The following is a 16,076-nucleotide window of genomic DNA, read 5'->3' on the forward strand; positions in this document are numbered from 1 at the left end:
CTCATCCTCTTCAGTAGATTGCAGGAAGGGGAACCGGTCAAAAATAATTGAGCGTGTTCATCCTTTTCCCCTTTAATTTCCCACCATTAGTTTTGAATAAAAGGCCACGGCATCATTACTACACAGACGAAAGGCTATTGCAGACAATAACTCTTCGGTTGACTAGAAACATGTATCCAGCAGAACCAAGTCGTTTATACAGCTGTTGTCACAAAGCAGATTTACGGATGTCAGAGCCGATAGTCAGCAAGCCAGAGGTGACTGTGTCAAGGAAACCTTGAGCAGAATGAAGACTCAAAGGGGGGGGGTTGAGCATCCTCATCTGGTCCATACCGGGCACCACAACAGCAAGAATATAAACAATGAAGAACAAAATGCAATACATAAATATAAACAATAAGTAAAAAGGACAAGTAGGCAATGGAAATCTATTTTGGGTTCGTAGAAGTTCTAATCTGGGTTCGATGAGCTTGGTGCAGGAAGGACCCAGGAAGAGCTCTCCATGGCGGTGGAGAAGTGGGTGGCAGGGGTGGAGGTGGGAGGAGCCACAGCAGCTGAAGCAGGTCGAGGCTCAACAACATGACACCAGGAATAGATGTTCCTCAGCAGGAATGGAGGACAGATTATTAGACATGTTCAAATGCTACAGTGTGCAAAACAGGTGCATATGCCATGCAAGGATGTACTCTGGCAGGTCTAGTTTTGGCAGCACAGTTAAAAGGATAGAGGCAGAAAGTAACACATTCATTAGGGCTCCCTGGAACATCAGCACTATGTCTCGCTTGGCCAACAAACGTGAGTGACAAAAAGACATGAATTGACAGCAACATCACAGTTTACCATAAAGTTCAATGCCCATGAACCCCAGATCTACACCTTTACCTAAGATGAGAGGTTTTTTTAATAAAATTCCTGACAAAACAAATAGGTTTTCATCCCAGCATTAAATATTGAGACTGTGTCTGAGTCTCAAACACTGAAAGGAAGATTATTCCATAGCGTGGGAGCTTTGCCCCCGAGGTAGATTTCCTTATTTTGGGTACTAAGAAAGGGCCTTAGGGCAGACATGGCAGATCATAATGCACCAGGAGATAGTTAAGGTACTGTGGGGCAAGACTGTTCATTGCTTTGCAGGTCATTAGATGTATTTTATAATCAGTGCAACATTTTACTGGGAGCCAATGCAACGTAGCGAAGCTGTGAGTAATATCAAATTTCTAGTTCTAGTAAGAACTCAAGCTGCTGCATTTTAAACTAACCTGAGTTTGTTTCTGTACTTAATGGTACAACCAGGTAGTAAGGCATTATAGTACTCCATCCTGATAAATGCCTTGCCTTCTAGTTTTCATTATGTAATGATGTATATATTAGTATGGTCTCTGAGGTGAAAAAAGGCTGTCCTAGAAATATTATTTACAGGATTAAGCAGTATGCCAGAGCAGTAATGATAGTCTTGTGATCAGAAACTGACCCTTAACAAAGAGTTGGCAGATGACTAACACCCATTATGCATGTCAACAGATGGACTGAGGTCTCTAATTGTGCACCTACAAGGTGTTTCTAACAAATAAGAAAGAAATAAAGGTTTCTAATGAAGTGGGTGGTGGGCATAGACCTAGCAGTGGGTGCCCGATCATTTGTCTGTTGGCAGACGGCTACCTTGGGGATCTAGTGAGAAGCTGCGCCTAGCCTCCGTGTGTGGGTAATCACTTGCAGTGGTGAATGAGTGAAACCCAAACGAGTGTTAGCGGGGTTCGCTGCGTGATGGAGCGCAGCTAGAGGAGACGTGGTTAATTAACCAGCTCCTTGAATCGCCCTCGTCCCCTGTGTGACCACACAGGCACTTGCCTGCACACATTTGGATGCATACGCTCAAAAGCACACATAAGCATATCAGGCGTATACTACTGAGATTTTCATCCTGAGGTAGGACCCATGAGCCGCAGAGCTCCACTCCGCTAATCCCGCTGCTTTGATGACATTTATGAAGGTGCTGTTGGCAATGGGACATTGCTCCCTGGTATACATACCAGAAGCTTCCATCATGACTGGGCCTCAGGCAGTCAGGTGTGAGGAAGAGAAAATAGGTATCACAATGGCTGGTTGGGTTTACTGTGGGACACTTTGGTTTGCGGCAGTGGTTTGAAGCACTGCACTCTGTATATGGGTGCCGGGCTCATGCAGGCTAAATGGAGGAGTCAGGGCTCTGAAACAGGTGATCATCTCTGTGGTTTCTGCGGTTGTGTGCTTTCAGTAATTATTGTGGTGCTATATGCAGCTGTGATGTGACCTGATACTCAGGGTTCATTCTCTAAAACCATCACTCATACTTTGCTAAGAGAACACAGTACATATCCAAGTGTCGATCTCTGATTGCACGCATTGATGTAATGCATGTAAGGTATACAGAAATTTGTAGGTCTACCCGAGGTATGTTTAGCTAATTTTGCTTTAACAAAAGACTTAATGATCCAGTAAGATCTAGAATACCAGTAACCATGAGGCCCAATTTGATTATGCAGTACTCATGCTTACTGCTAGTTATTATTAACTCACCAGTAATAATAACTGTGGCCCTCAAAAGTGTTCGGCTCATCTGTTTAACAGGTTTTCTCTGAGCACTCAAGGCAGAGGAAATGTTACAATGTTTTGTCCATTCCTGGCCAGAGCTTTTTAAACCTTTATGACTGTTAAGCACGCAGAAAAGACTGTCTGTTTTTCTTTGCAAGGCGCCGTGGTGATATGCCCTTATTCATTTCTGTTGCCCGCTGGCCGTTAGGACTCTCTGATCTTTAGTGTGAGTCAGACCCTCTTCATCATGCTCCACACACAGAGCCTTGTTTGCCGTGTCTGCTGTCATCCACTGAATCAGTTTGTGCAGCAATTTTCTCCAGTGCCATAACAGATGTTTATTTATTATTTCCCCTTTGCATGTTATGCTCTAAGGCTCTTACAGTCATATTTCATACGAAATCTAAAACATTGCTGGAGTACCATTTTGATCCTGATTATTTAGCTTTCTGTACCTTTGCTGATGAAATATCCAATTTATTTATCGGTTTCCAGTGACATCAGTCTCAAGATCTGTATTTAGGCAATGTCTGTATTTATATATTTATTTGTTTGTTTGAGTCAAAAGCAAACTATTATTTCATCTCACTTAAAGAACATCCATACATCGTGAAACATTCCTGTTCTGTAGTCAAAGCAGTATGTACAGCCTCAGGCGTGGATTTGGTATTTCTGGGGCCCTAAGCAAAGTTATATCTGGGGGCCTTAATCAAAGACATTTTATTTTGTACAGCAAAATACAGTATTTACCCAAATTGTACAAGCTTTACTTATATTCTTACTGCTGTCAGAAATGAACCTGTTTTCTTTCCCTTAATTTTCTTTCTTTCTTGGCACTGCTGGGATATGAGTGCTTTATGGTTGTGTTAAAGAGACCTGATTAGCTAGCTAGCATGTTACAGTATCTCTTCAGTGTTGTTTCATTTTGTCAGCCATCCCCTGGTGTCCAGCAGGTCCCCCTCTGATCTCCGGGGCCCCACGCATTTGCGTGGTTTGCATGCTGGTAAAAACCACCACTGCACAACCTAAAAATGTTACCTTTACCTACGTTATCTCTTCTCCATTTGAAGTTCAGCACTCCAATCCTCTATTTTCCAGAAGTATAGTATTCATGGGTGGTTCATGTCCTTTTCAACGTGGCACAAGGTTGTTGTGTAACTCCAAATTTGTGTGCATGGAGAGACATCCATATTTCTGGTCTAGGATCTCCAATTGTACTGCGACTGAAGGTTGTCTGGCAACCTATTTCAGACGGAGGCTGGAATCTTGATTGGCTTGTGCCTTTTACTCATCTTGCTGGGTTCAGCTCCAAGAGCAGTGCTGCACTGTGTGAAAAGTAAAGCCATGTCACAGTGCAAGTCATGAGAAGCAATAGGCAGGAACAGGTGACTGCATCTTCATTCTCCAGCTCAGACAACAAGAACTTGAGAGGGAAAGACAGTATTTGAGGCTGTATTTGTGTCTGTGTAGATGCACGTAAGTGCCTGCGTGCACGAACACAAAAGACATCTCCCGAAACTTTCATTTCATAGGATTGAAAAAGAGCAAAAGAGAGTTATTTTGCCGAGCAAGGTTTCTTTCCCCCTCATGCTTATTGATATGAAATGAACAGAGCAGAAACCCCATCTTGTTCCGGGCCGCCGTGCTTATGGGCACGCCCTCCACCCCCACCCCCACAGCTCGGCAAATATAGGAGTGCTCCTGCACCATGATTAGAAAGCCTGCCTTCTCCCCGGGGCTGCATTCATTCTGCCCAAATCCTGAGGCACTTACAGGTGGGAGGGAAATGCTGTTGAATGTGTAATTTTGTGCTGTACGGATACTTGAATCAGGTGTCTGTCTTTTTTGGGGCGGTATGACAGAACATGATGAAAAGATAATGGACTGGATGTGACTGCAAGGTCAGCCTTGATGAACGGCATGTGCTGAATGGATATCCCGGAGGACTATTTGCAGCAAACTTTCTCAAACTTTCGGTATTCCAACCTTTTCGATCAAGTACCACCTCTCGCTACACAAGCGTCCAAGCTCCGCCTCCAAGCCCCATCTCTTGGGGGCCACAGAAAATCTAAGCACAGATGAAGGCACAAGAAGGTGGACTAGAAGTGTTTCAAATGGTTCTTTTCTTTTAGATTCAAATTTTAACATCTCAAACCATAATTCGGCTGGTGGCTTCATGCTCTTATTGCTTTGTATCTAACATCACACATGCAGCGCGTAACCTGAGAGTACACGCAGCTGAGTGAATTAGCTCACCTTTGCAAGGTGCCCGGGGGTCTACAGTCGAAGCTAATAAGGAAAGAAAGACTAAGTTCACATTGAACAAATTGCATATTGTTGAGTGTGTGACTTTCCAATGGTTGACTGCTTGAAGTGATTCTTAAGAACTCAGACACGCATGACTATGACAATGTGTTGTTTGTGTCTCTGCTATCTGATAAAATTGTCTAAAAAAATATGTTAGCATAATTATAAAAACAATTATTAAAAAATGTAATTATATAACATTTATATAACATAATAATGAATTTGTATATAAATGTAATTATATAAAATATGAATACATTATTTTGAAAATTGTTTGGTTTTGGCAGGTAAGTATTTCACAGTGGTACACATGTACAGGTTAAATAGATTTAGCATAGATTTATTTGTGATTTTGTATAATAACCTCCTGCTAATAACAAAAAATCTAAATGTGAAGAATGTAAAAAAACCAAAAACAAAACAAACAACAACAAAAATTAATTAAGGGTTAGGGTTAGAGTAAATGGGATCCAAGAATGAAATTCTTATCATTATTGGCTTCATTCCGATTAACCAGCATGTAGTGGTCATATTTACCCGTCATAGCTGTTAGTCGTGCTATTCAAAGCACATTGCTAGAGTCCCATCTCCCTCTCTTTTGTGTTTCTTCTGCTTCCCTTCTTCTCCGCTGGTTTCTAGTTGACTTCCAGCATCACACATCCCTTCCTGTTCATATTTTATTTAGCTGCCCAGTCCATGAACTTGTGCAGATATCAGCTGCTGTGAGTGATCACATGATACGTAGCCACGCGAGTGGGTGAATCCAGCTGGGTGAGTTCAAACGATAAAATCTCATTCATGAGTCTTAAAACCATATTGAGATGAAGGTGGCTGATGGGGTGTTGTGCTATTGTCCGTTGTGTAAAGGTAAAATGAGAACTTCAGATTTGTAGTTTTTTGGCTTTATAGTGTTGCTGTCATATAGTGTCAGAAATAGTGTTAGTAGTTTCACCCATAAGATGAGATAAATGGAAGACATTATACAAGAGTGGCATTTTCCAGAGCCTGGCAATGAAAATTAAGCTTCCAGACAAGGAATTGGGGGTTAGGGGGAGGGGTGGATAGAGAGAGAGAGAGAGAGAGAGAGAGAGAGAGAGAGAGAGAGTGAGAGAGAGAGAGTGCATACGTCTCATGGGTCCATCTGTCTGCCTGGTCCGCAATTGCTCACTCGCGGATCCTAGCAACCGGCGGCCCCCAGAGCGCCCTCGGACATCCATGCAGCCTCTGCGGGGAGCAGAGACAGCAGAAAGAAGCTCCTCTGAGCCCAGAGCAGGTGAGGTGCGCGAGGCAGGCGAGGCGGTCTTGGGTGCGTAGCCAGCCGGGGCTCACGCACCGCGACAGACGCCGTGGTGGCGTTAACGCAAGAGCAGGGAAGCTTCTTATTACGAGCCGTAAATAAAGCCGCCAGCGCCCTGTGGGGGTCACAGCCTCGAACACGCGTGCAGTTGAAACACAGCTTGATGGATGTAATTGCGCTGCCCTTAGAGTACCCTTCATTATCTGTACACTGAACATCTGTTAACTTTATAGTCGGGTATTGATTCTAGGAATTACATGGCCATTATAAGCCCTGCTGTAATGATGGGGTGACCTGCTGCCCCTATGTACTTGTCTGAAGAATGTCGACCTGGAGCTAAAAGGCACCAATCCACACTGGACTTGATTTTACTGTATACAATGGATTCAGAATGAGACCCAGTGCAGATGACACTGGGCTTCAGAGATAGCACCAGTCAGGAACAGAACATGGACATATGAATGGCTTCATAGTTCATGGCAAAGAAAAATGTCACTTAAATTTAGTGGTGCACAACAAGACTTTTTTATTAGTAATGACAGTTACATTTACAAGTGCTGTCTGGGCTGCTGCTCTGATCTCAAACAGCGGTTGCCTTGTGTTTAATAAACTCCGTACCTATGACATCCAAGCATTTGAGCAGACAAGATAAAAAACCCCTCACGGCATTAAAACAGTAGCGAGGGGTTGCCATGGAGATGAAAGAGAGCAAATCTTCAGAAAACGAAATTATACATTTAGAGCGTGTACTGTAAGGAAGCAGGACTACAGCACTCATTCTTGGATCACTGCGCTTGCTCCAGCAGCCCTCCTGCATCGATCTCAGACCAGACGCCGCAAGCCGGAGCCTATCTCCAGTACAGAGTGCAGGAGAATGCTGATGGTCCCAGATCAGCAGTACAGGTGTAAGGGTACCACGTCATATCACGCTCTGATTGGATTAAGATGCGCGCTCGCTGGAAGGGTTGTTGGGAGGTAGCGACCGCGCATCCGGGGAATAAAGTTACCGCTCCGTTACGAGAGCCGTCCCAGTGGCGGCCGGTATCACAGCAGTTCATGAAGCTGGGGTTTGGGGCAGTAATTGAATGAGGGCCCATTGCACCTGTCGCCGGGGCCTGGCCAGTCATCACTCACCACGCACGCCATTATTGGGTGCCTCCGACAGCATCGCTCTGCCGAGCTACAGGGTTTCCCACATGGGAGTTTGGACCTGGAAGTACTGCACTGCAGTAACCCCCTTTCCTAGTCACGCCTCATGGACGATGTGGTGGAGATAGTGTAGATGAAGGAGCAGACTATTGGAAGCACTGATAATGAATCAGGGAAAGACTTAAGTGTCCATATGTGGAAAAAAAAGTGTAGGATGACAGATATGATACAAGCTACAACTTAGAATTTGCACAATAGAGTGCAGCATTTTAATAAATTTTTGTAAAGCACATTTCATCTAAGGGTTTTGAAGAACGTACTTCTCACTGCTGTTGTTGGGTGAATGAAGGAATGACAGAATGGAGGAATGATTGACTCTCAATCCCAGTGAGCCCTCCTCCACCCTGAGATCCTAATTTACATTTGAGATCCTCTTTTGAAAAACGAGCATATCCAAATCCATCTGCCGTGTTGCAGCCCCATTCTGAGGTCCCTGTTCTGCAGGTCTAGTCCGGAAGCTTAAGATGTTCCGGACGGGCCGTGGGCCGCCCACTCACAGCTGTTACCCATAATGCAGTGCCCCTGCTGAACCGTGATGGCCCGCTCGCACTACCAACACAGCTATCAGATGGCTCGCCTTCACAACGCAGATGAGCGTGGAAGCTGTGAGAGGCATATGGAAGTTAGAACAGCGGCTGTCACCCAGCCTACTGCGCAGACCAGCCTTTGACCATTGGCAAATGTTTCAGATGCAGACAATACTTCTGACATCGTGTTGATTGGGCAAAAATGACCTACTTTGCGATAAAACTCCTCAGATGGACATTGTCAGCTAAATTTTCAGCATGATTTTTTATGGAAAGGAGGATTTAAGCATTTCATGCTTATGCGTAAAATGCACGGCACCCTACACGTGACATTTCCCACCTTCAATCTCTGTATGGATTGTGAGACAGATTGCACACATTCCTGCAGCACTACGGGTTGGTGTTTAAGAAATGGGAATTAGTGAGTTGAAGTTCTGAGCAGCATTATTACTAAAGCAAAGAAAGAAGTGGTGCAGGAAGACTCGAACTTGGAGGACGGTTTCTTTACAAAACCTTCATTTAAACAACATTTACTTTTAGCTAAACCTGCTTGGGCTTGTGAGAGTTTTAAAAGGCAAATGGGCTTTCTTTTTTTGCACCACTTAGCCTTGAATTAGTCTCCATGGGGCACCAAGCAGCCAAGTCAGCAGCTGCAGCTGCTCTGAGGTGACGACAGCCACGCCCTCGTCCTGTACTGTGAAAGTAAACCTGGCTTTACATGGTAATGAGCAGAATAAATTAGTAGGTAGTAAGTACGGCAAGTAGATTTTAAAAACCACGGTGAGGTGTGGTAGCATTATATTACATCTTATTAAACTCCACCTTTGCGCATCTTTAATATGTGAGTTGTGGAGATGTGGAATGGAAATGTTGGATGGAGAGGTTTTTGAGATTAGTAGCACAAAATGTTTCATCCGTTTGTGTATGGGTGGGTGTGTGTGTGTGTGTGTGTGTGTGTGTGTGATTCTCCCATCAGGGCGGCCAGTGCTTTGGTCTATGCTCTCCCATCCTCCAGCACGGCGTGCTCTCATCGTGGGCTGTGGACTCCAGATGTTCCAGCAGCTCTCCGGCATCAACACGGTCATGTAGGCATCGCTCCACACTCTCTCACACACACACTCACACACACATATACACATTGCGGGTGTGGTGGGAACTCCGGAAAAGACTTTAGCCCCAGAGCAAACACATTGTTGGTCATTCACAGGTATGCGGCTAGATGTACACAAGTAGGAGGCTGTGCCGGGTTCATATTTCACCCGTTCATTTTCATAATCCCTTCATTTCGCTGCTCCACCTTATACGATGAGCTACTTTTCAAAAACCGTAAACAGTCTTGGGATGTGTGCCGTTGCTAGGCAACCTCTCGTGGAGCAGGAAAAAGTGTTTGTATTTAAGGGAAAGCAAAAAAAAGTAGTGTGTTTGTGCGCACGTTTGAATGTGTGTGTGTGTGTGTGTGTGTGTGTGTGTGTGTGTGTGTGTGTGTGTGTGTGCTTGTTTTTAATCTGCCTCAGCTGTCATTCTGTATGGTGAGAAGGTCTTATCTGACCTCTGAAAAGACTCAGTTGTACTCAGCAGTCTGACCCTCACATGCCTCGACCAAACGTAAGCCGCATCTGCTAGACAGTCTGGCTGGGCCGGAATAAACAACATATCACAGTTCACGGTCAGGATAGTATTATGCTACTATTATGCGACACCCAGAAACACACACATCGGACATATTAAGCTGTACATCATGTCAGCACCAGCAGTAGTTTGGGGTGAACTTATGAGAACTTATGAGGAGCTCGCTGTTTCCTCACAGTTCTTTTCTAAGTGCCTAGAGGGTGTCAGATGCGAAGAGCCATGTGGAGACACAGTTGCAGTCGAGCTCAGCTGTCTCTCCGTGAGACAAGCTGATATGTCAGGAGGTTCTCCAGGGGCCGTCTGCAGACCTGCTGTCTGTTAGGAATGTCGCTCAGAGGTGTCAACTGGGGGTGTGTTTGATGAGCCGTCGCAGGGCACGGCCTCCCTCTGTTCTCTGTGCGGAAAGCTATAAATGTTATCTAAAGATTACATTTCCCCTAGTGCTAGATGGCAGTCCAAGCTTCCTGTCTGATGCTGTCTCACACTGCCTCTCTTGCTTACTGTCCTTTTCTCTCTGTCCTTCTGTTTCTTTCTTTCGTTCTGTCTCTCTTGTTGATTCATTGTTCCTTTCCTTGCTGACTCAACAGTGCCTGGGTAGCCTGAATCATGCATAAATGGCCCATAAGGACAACAGTAGCACAGCTGTTCTGTTCCTAGTCCTCATTTGGAGGAAGGCACAGTGGGTCTCCCCTTATCAGCAGACAGGCAGCTTATCTTACAGAGGCGATGGTGGCTGAGGGCGAGTTCAGAGTGGCCCGTGTAATTAGGCTCTAGCGCTGCTTTCATGTACTCACGGACTGACGGCCGCGCGCTACAAACCACTTGCACTCCTCTCTCCTAATTCCCTCCCAAGCCGTTAGCCCCGCTGCCCAACTGCCTTTTTATTGTCCTCGTCTGTCCGGCAGCACCTGCTAATTGGCGCCCCCCAGGCCAACAGCGCAGGGTCGGCTCTAAAGTACGGCGAAGCTTTTGACGTGTTTGTGTTCGTGCTAGTGTGGCATCGGCTCAGTCAGCCGTTGTGCATTGTGGATGGGTGTAATTGTGTGTGTGTGTGTGCGCGTGTTTGCATTTGTGCATATGTGTGTTGTTTTGTGTAGTGTCTTCAAAGTACAGTAAATTCTGTTTATGATTTTGGTGCCATTTATTAATTCCGTTGCCAAAACATTTTCTGTAATCACATCACCTTTTTTTCAGAACCCTAAACACAAATCTAAACTCCAACTCTGTGCTCTGTGAAAACATAACAGTCAAATCCGTGGAATCTTTGCTCAAAATGAAACCTTTTCATCAACATCAACACACAAACAGCCATCAAATATATAAACATTACTTCTGCCTTCTTGTAGACAAAGCAGATGTTCTGATGTTATCAACTGCAACCCTTAATTAAATGTATTAATAAACAGGGAAATATACCTGTATAAAGTAAATTGACAATGTAGACAAAACAATGCAAATGTAAGCATGACACTTCTATTCAACATATATAAATGAACATATGCAAATGAACCCCTTACTTCAGAAAAAAAAAAAAAAAAAGGTACAATGCAAAGAGTGTATATTACAGATACATTCTGCTTTACGTGCTCGGACAGCATCAGTGTTTGGTGTTTGGTGAAACAGGGCCTCCTTCATATCATATGCTGTCTTTTCTAGGACAGCGTGAGAAATATCACTTGCTGTGGTGAATCCACTCATTACAAGCCATCGCGTGAAGCAGATGTTCTCTTTCATACAGATGTTTGCAACACGCCTCCCACTGCGATGCAAAGAAACACTCCACAGTAGGGTTGAGGAACGCAGAATAAGGTGGAAGGAACAAATCAGTGAATCTAGCGTTATTGTCAAACCACTCATTGGCTTCAACACTCCAATGGAAACTGATGTTATATCAGATGATCACATAAGGCTGCTCTGGCTGTCCCAGTGTCGTTCTCTGAATGGCCTGATTATGGGGGCCACTGGGAAGCAGCCTAGATTTGGATGGAGTCATGGTCATGCCATGAACCAGTACATAGTCAATAATCAGTTCTCTGATGTCATCTGTAGTCTGATGTCACTGTTGTCCCCGTGTTCTTCGTACCCTTTGACCTCCACACACCCACTTCTTCCTCTTCCTTGGTTTGGCTGGTTGTTGAGCTCCATTTTACCAAACACAAGAGTTTGGCCTCTTCAGGAATTCGCTGAGCATAACAGTCCCCACATTGGTTTATTTGACATTTAGAGCAATGTGTAGAAACTTCAGCTGGTTTTTGTTTAGATAATCACAGGGGTGTGGCGTGTGTGCCGCACTGAAGGTACAGGGGTTCAGTGTTTTAGTGGCAGTGCTTTCTGTAAGACAGCATGAGGTTAAGTGCTTTGCGGTAACACTTGGGTTTCGAGAAATGAAAAGTGTTTAACAAATCTCTGAATATGTTTCAGGACATTGTGTCTAAAGTTCTGCAAAAACAGTATGGCATCTGAAGTAAGGCTTTGAAGAATTGTATTTGGAGAATCAATTTTAGTGTATTAGCAGTTGAAAAGAACTGCAAGCAACTTCCTCCAATTCCATTCAGCTACTTTTCAAACTGCTTGAGTAAATATAAAAAAAATCCCTTTATATATGTTAAGAATACAAAGTACTATACTTAAACAAATCTTACATTTAATAATTGTATTTATTACACTGCTATTGGACAATTGTGTGTGTGTGTGTGTGTGTATGTGTGTGTGTGTGTGTGTGTGTGTGTGTGTGTGTGTGTGTGTGTGTGTGTGTGTGTGTGTGTGTGTGAGTGAGTGTGTGCGTGTGTGTGTGTTTGTGTGTGTGTGTGTGTGTGTGTGTGTGTGTGTGTGGTCTTGGCATTTTTATTCTATATTAAGGATAAGGTGATTAGTCCTTACTGCAAAAACAGATGGAGACATCTGCAACTGGAGTTTGTTCAGAAAAGGCAGATGCTCTGTGCTAAGAGCCTTGCTGCTGGTTAGCCGGTGTGGTCCGGGTTCCCCTAGTAGCTCGGGCCCTGAGCCAGCTCACTTCGGACTATTATTGTGCACACTGGGTCTGGTTATCCTGGCCAGCCATTCGCGGTTGCGTTTCCCCCCAGCTTTCTGCTGCACTGTTATCAGCACGGAGCCATATGTGTGTGCCAAGGCAAGCACTGGTATCTCCGTCGAGAACTATAACGGGAGCCTGCTTTGTGGGAGCTGGAAATTCCACTGGATGGAGGTACCAGTTCTCACCCAGGGCTTTAAATCGCACACTTTCACACTTTCTGTGTGTTTGTGTGATGTGTTTGTGCTAGTGTAGCATCGGCTCGGTCAGCCGTTGTGTATTGTGGATGGGTGTGTGTGTGCGTGTGTACGTGTGTGTGTGTGTGTGCGCGTGTGTGTGTGCATGATCTTAGTGAAATAGGTCCAGATTACTGTTGGTCTCTGTGGTACTCTGTAGCATCTGTGTGTGGTGCTGTGCTCATTCGCTTTCATTAGAGAAATGGGTCAGTTCCCATAGGGGAACTACTCGCTCTGCCTCTCCTTCTTTCATGCGCTCTCTCTATCTGTCTCTCTCTTTCATCTCTCTCTTTCTCTCTTTGTTTTATGTTACATGTTCACTTGGAGTTCCCACATTCATTCACTCTTTATATCTCTAGACCATTCTTCTAGCCCTACACCTGGATTACTCAAGCTGTCTTGGCAGTAAAAATAATTAATTATCACTCTAGCAAGGGAACATATTGCAATGTTAAGCCACACTTGATTTTAAATGGACCAAAACTATTATAACGAAATTATTTACATTTATTGGATCATGTGAATGCTGTCATTTATCAAAACAAACACAGAATACTCTTCTGGAATGTGATTGGTCAGAATGCTCACCACACACAAATCATCATTTGTTTGTAACATCCAATGCTGTGATGATAATTAACACATGCTATAATATGCAGCCGCGTCACCACTGATCTGCTGGCGTGAATCATAAAATCTTTTTATTTAACTGCACCTCCGTAGAGCAGCTGTCTGCTGAGATGTTAGCTATCACTGTTAGAATACCTTCCATCTTGGTTAGAAAACCTTTTCACAGCAGTCGCATGCTCATTCGCTAACCACCTCTAAATAAATCAATCCCTTGCATGTAACCTTTGGCCTCTGCTGTAGAGAGGAAAACAGATGAATAAAAGACGGAGTGATTCTCAAGGCCTTTCCTCCTTCACCGCTGGTCATGCTTGTGAAACTCAAGAATGCTGGAAAGGTGCATTCAGGGGAGAGCGGTTGAATTGTCTCTTTGAGCATATGGGGACACTATTAATCATGCACACAGACTCACGCACACATGCACCCTGGTGCACACACACGCACACGTGGTCATCATGACATTTCATGCTAATAACCCCCCTCCACCAAAGGCATGGTCCATTATGACTCATTGGGATTCTCGAAATTGCTTGGCCCAGTCTTTATTGGGTTTGTGCCTGTGTGTGTGTGTGTGTGTGAGAGAGAGAGAGAAAGAGAGAGAGAGAGAGAGAGAGAGAGAGAGAGAGAGAGACTGAGAGACAGACGCACATAGGAACCAAATGGTTCTCTATCTCTTGCTCTGCCGTACGTTCAGGGAGGTTTTCTGCGAAGCTCCTCTGAGTGGCAGTGTGGGTAGCCAGCTCCAAGGCCGGTGGCCCGAGGCGAGGGAGGTGGGTGAGGGGGAGTTTGCCGGTGCCAGCACAAGCTCTCTCCACCACAGAACACTCTGTACCAGACGCTGGGCAGACGCCACCACTGTGCCATAAACACAAGCCATATGCCGCAGGCCCAAATCACAGCACCACACAACTTGTCCCTGTCCAGCTCAGACAGACGGACAAAGAAAGAAAGAAAAAGAGAGAGGTATGGTTCAAAAGCCTCCTTTAGAGCAGTGTATGGTCTTCTTCAGTGGGATCTCCTAACTGCCTGGGTACACATGAACCACGCCCGACTGCATGTCCCAGCCAAAGGCTTTTAATAGGCTTTTCTGTCTCATCCAGACACTCTCCCACACCCTCTGATGTCTTAACCGCCCTTTCACCCTTTCACACATTCTCCCTTCCATTCTGTCTTTGTCTTTCTCTCACCCTGCCTCGCTCTCTCTCTCTCACATGCACTCTCTCGTTTTCCTGTCTTCTGGCAGACTCTGCTGTCTCATCCCCTCACGTTGACAAGGCAGGGTGTGAAGGCAACGTGCCGCACCACATCCACGTGGCTTTCCTCCTGTTACCGATGCCGGCCATGAGCCAGGATCGTCTCTCCTGCCACAGCCCGGGATCTGTGCTAGGGCCATTTCTTATGCCACGACCATCTTCAAGCTGTAGTCCAGGCTGTAGTCCAAGCTGTAGTCCGAGCTGTAGTCTGGACTGTAGTCCAAGCTGTAGTCCAATCTGAAGTCCGAGCTGTAGTTCGGGCTGTAGCCCAAGCTGTAGCCCAAGCTGTAGTCCGGGCTGTAGTCCATGCTGTAGTCCGAGCAGTAGTACGAGCAGTAGTCCGGGCTGTAGTCCGGGCTGTAGTCCAAGATGTAGTCTGGGCTGTAGTCCTTGCTGTAGTCCAAGCAGTAGTCTGGGCTGTAGTCCGGGCTGTAGTCCTTGCTGTAGTCCTTGCTAAAGTCTGGGCTGTAGTCCTTGCTGTAGTCCGGGCTGTAGTCCAAGGTGTAGTCCGGGCTGTAGTCCTTGCTGTAGTCCGAGCAGTAGTCTGGGCTGTAGTCCGGGCTGTAGTCCGGGCTGTAGTCCGGGCTGTAGTCCTTGCTGTAGCCCGGGCTGTAGTCCAAGCTGTAGTCCAAGCTGTAGTCCGTGCTGTAGTCTAAGATGTAGTCAGGCAGCCTGGCTCACTTCTTTACTTTAAACATTCTTTAAACAAGACCAGTGTAAGAAATTGTTCACGTTCATATGATCCATGTTGGCCTCTTCAGTCTCTTTCCTTCTTCGTTCGCTTGCTAAGCAGAAAAGCAGCCTGGTGATGTGCGAGGAAACTGTGTCTGAAGGTGCGCCGGCCCCTGGCTTACATGAGTAGAGTGGTGCAGGTCTGTCTACCTCCCCACAGGCTGAGGCCAAGCAGGAAAACAGCAGCCATAATAAAGGTCGATAGATCCTTCACATGCTGCTGACGTTCCTAATGGACACCTGCACCCCCTCTAACTCCAACCTGTGATGTTTAGCCAGTCTACTGTGGGCATGTGGGGCAGCCAATTAAAAAGGTTTTTTTCTTCAGGAAGAAGTTTGATCTGACAGTATTCTGACCCTCAGGATCAGGAGACGAGGTTTTAAACCCACAGCTCAATAATTCTCTGTGTCTCCTGCTCTCTCCTCTCTCTAAGAGGTTTAATAAGGGTCACATCACAGCATTCTAGTTGTTTTAACACTTTGTGATTTGGAGAAACACCCAAAATCAATGGAAAACTTAGTACATTCATAATTTTTTAAAAACAGTAGGTGGCTCTTTGCTGTTTGAAAGCTGTCCAGCGGTCGAGAAGATTGGAGTTGTAAACGGGAAATAGTAATAAGTAAAAGCTGGCACTTTATTGCTTTATGTTCAAGTAA

At 45.2% G+C, this 16,076-nt stretch overlaps 1 protein-coding gene across 2 annotated transcripts in view; it reads left to right on the top strand.

Moving 5' to 3' along the window:
- The window catches only part of LOC113580181 (proton myo-inositol cotransporter), a 45,276-nt gene that overhangs the window by 21,418 nt on the left and 7,782 nt on the right, over positions 1-16,076 (top strand). For both annotated transcript variants that reach the window (XM_035527776.1, XM_035527775.1), the window contains one exon: positions 8,888-8,996. In XM_035527776.1, the coding sequence (XP_035383669.1) occupies positions 8,888-8,996 (109 nt within the window). The remainder of the gene's footprint in view (positions 1-8,887; positions 8,997-16,076) is intronic.

This window comes from Electrophorus electricus, chromosome 7 (assembly GCF_013358815.1).
Source record: "Electrophorus electricus isolate fEleEle1 chromosome 7, fEleEle1.pri, whole genome shotgun sequence".
Classification (NCBI taxonomy): Eukaryota; Metazoa; Chordata; class Actinopteri; order Gymnotiformes; family Gymnotidae; genus Electrophorus; species Electrophorus electricus.